Source organism: Cupressus sempervirens, chromosome 6 (assembly GCF_028749045.1).
Source record: "Cupressus sempervirens isolate cs-2001-9-10 chromosome 6, ASM2874904v1, whole genome shotgun sequence".
NCBI lineage: Eukaryota > Viridiplantae > Streptophyta > Pinopsida > Cupressales > Cupressaceae > Cupressus > Cupressus sempervirens.
The window spans coordinates 644,404,319-644,406,321 of NC_143123.1; the positions used below are offsets into that span (position 1 = coordinate 644,404,319).

At 38.1% G+C, this 2,003-nt stretch overlaps 1 protein-coding gene across 1 annotated transcript; it reads right to left on the reverse strand.

Annotated features, from left to right (window-relative positions):
* Positions 1 to 626: 626 nt before the first annotated feature.
* On the reverse strand, positions 627 to 1,366 carry LOC149553867 (1-aminocyclopropane-1-carboxylate oxidase-like). The gene is made up of 2 exons (XM_089790385.1): positions 1,310 to 1,366; positions 627 to 1,166 (listed from the first exon to the last, which is right to left on the reverse strand). The coding sequence occupies exons 1-2, from the start codon at positions 1,364 to 1,366 to the stop codon at positions 627 to 629; spliced, it is 597 nt and encodes a 198-aa protein (XP_089646511.1).
* Positions 1,367 to 2,003: the final 637 nt, after the last annotated feature.

A 2,003-nucleotide genomic window follows, 5' to 3' on the forward strand; every position in this document is an offset into this window, starting at 1 on the left:
ATCTCAATACATGAATGAAATTATAGAAATTAAACATGCTCTCTCCTCCACTCCAGCTCTGACTATATGTAGAAAAGGGAAGCACTTGGACAGTAAAGAATTGACACCAAGTGTGATTGTCTCTACAATCTCTCTTCATACCAAAAATTTGCCAACCCCTACATGCAATGAAAATGAAATATTTAAACTATAATGCCCCCTCCTCTACTCCTGGTGGTGACTTTTTAGTTACCAATATAACTGATTTTTTCAAACATAAAGGACAACTGAAAAGTTTATCTTCATGTGATAATAATATCCTTCCCATGGTAAGTCTTCCTCTTCAGTTATTAAAACTGACTCTTCATTTCCTTTTCTTTATATTTCTGCTCAAAGTAAATCTTCATGTAGTCACCAAATTTGTACTTTGGATAAGTAGCATTGCCATTGGCTTGAACAAGAAGCTCAGGTGCAGGGCTCACTATCGCATTGTATGAGGGATTATAGAAGGATACCACTGATAATCGATTTCCATCTTTTGTTGGGAGAATTTTATGCCATGCACTCTTATACTTCCCATTGCTCGTTGCTTCTTTCTAATCACCAATGTTAACAACAATTGAGTGTTGCATAGGTTGCACATCAATTCAGCTGCCATTATTGAGCATTTGAAGGCCAGGAACCTCATCATCTTGGTACAAAAGAATCAGTCCACCCACATCTGTATGAGCACGGATGCCCTTTATCAGATCTAGCCTTGGGCAGGGAGGATAATGGCTCACCTTTGTGCCAAAGAATGGTTTCTCCTTCTTCTCTCCACCTACAAATACCCTTTTCATATATTGTCTCTCCAGTCTCAAGCTTTTACATATTATTTCCAACAATTTCTCTGTCAGATTGAATATTTGGCTACGAAACTCCTCAATTATATCCCTTAAATCTTTGGGTTCTGAAGGCCAAGAATTTGTCTCTTTCATCTCGTGGACTTGAAAAACATCTTCCCAGTCCAAATTCTCAATCTTCACAACATTATTTCCCTTTGCTTCAGCCTTAGCCTCAATGGCTTTGTTAAGTGCCCTTATTGGTGAAGAATCTTTGAAGTTTTTCTCTCTGTTAATCTTATATTGTTGTGAACATGCCTCCTCCACATAGTCCAAAAGACCATGATCAATGCTATGGTTTGTAATCTAAAAAAAAATCATGAGATTCACAAGCCTTTGCGATTTGAGCCATTATGGCTTTCTTGTCTCCTCCATCAATGTTCTTCACATCAACCACTAGAATACCCATTTCTACTTCATGCACCTCTCCTCATTCCTTTAAAGCTAACAATATTCCAAGCAATGGATAGTCCTCTTTCTCCGGTAGCACTCCCAGTAAATTTCATGTTTTCGATGAAATAGGCAGCATTATACTGCGTACAATGAATTGTACATCATTGATGCTTCTATTACTTTACCTTGCTTCCATTCAAGTAAGCGAGGTTTCATTTATAGATGGAATCCTTTGGGAAGATGACGTGGTCATCCCTGATATGGTCTGAGATGATGTTGAAGCATAGCTTTCGCTATTCCTTACAAAGGGAGGCTTGAAGGATTTGGCAAACTCACTGAACTATTGGAGAGCATCATAACAACATTAGAAATCGTTGGATGAAGTGTTGCATCTAATTGTACACACAAAAGCTCAACATGAAATTCCAAACATAATTGTATGCAGTGTCAATCTGGGCTTGGGTTCTTCACATTTTACGCCGTGTCAAACCATCAATATATGCAAGCGACTGGTATGAGGAAAATGGTCATGCCATCTTGCCACGTATTTATCCCTGTGGAAAATGAAAATGTAGTTTCTCCTTGCGAAAAATGACCAAACAGCTTCTCATTGCGGAATGTGAACATGTAAGTGCATATTCCACCAACGTAACCTCTCTATGCTCAAATATTTTATTTGCTATTTCAAATTTCAAATTTGAGTGTAGGTTCTGCATATGGTCAAACATTCTGACCCCTTCCCATTTTCTC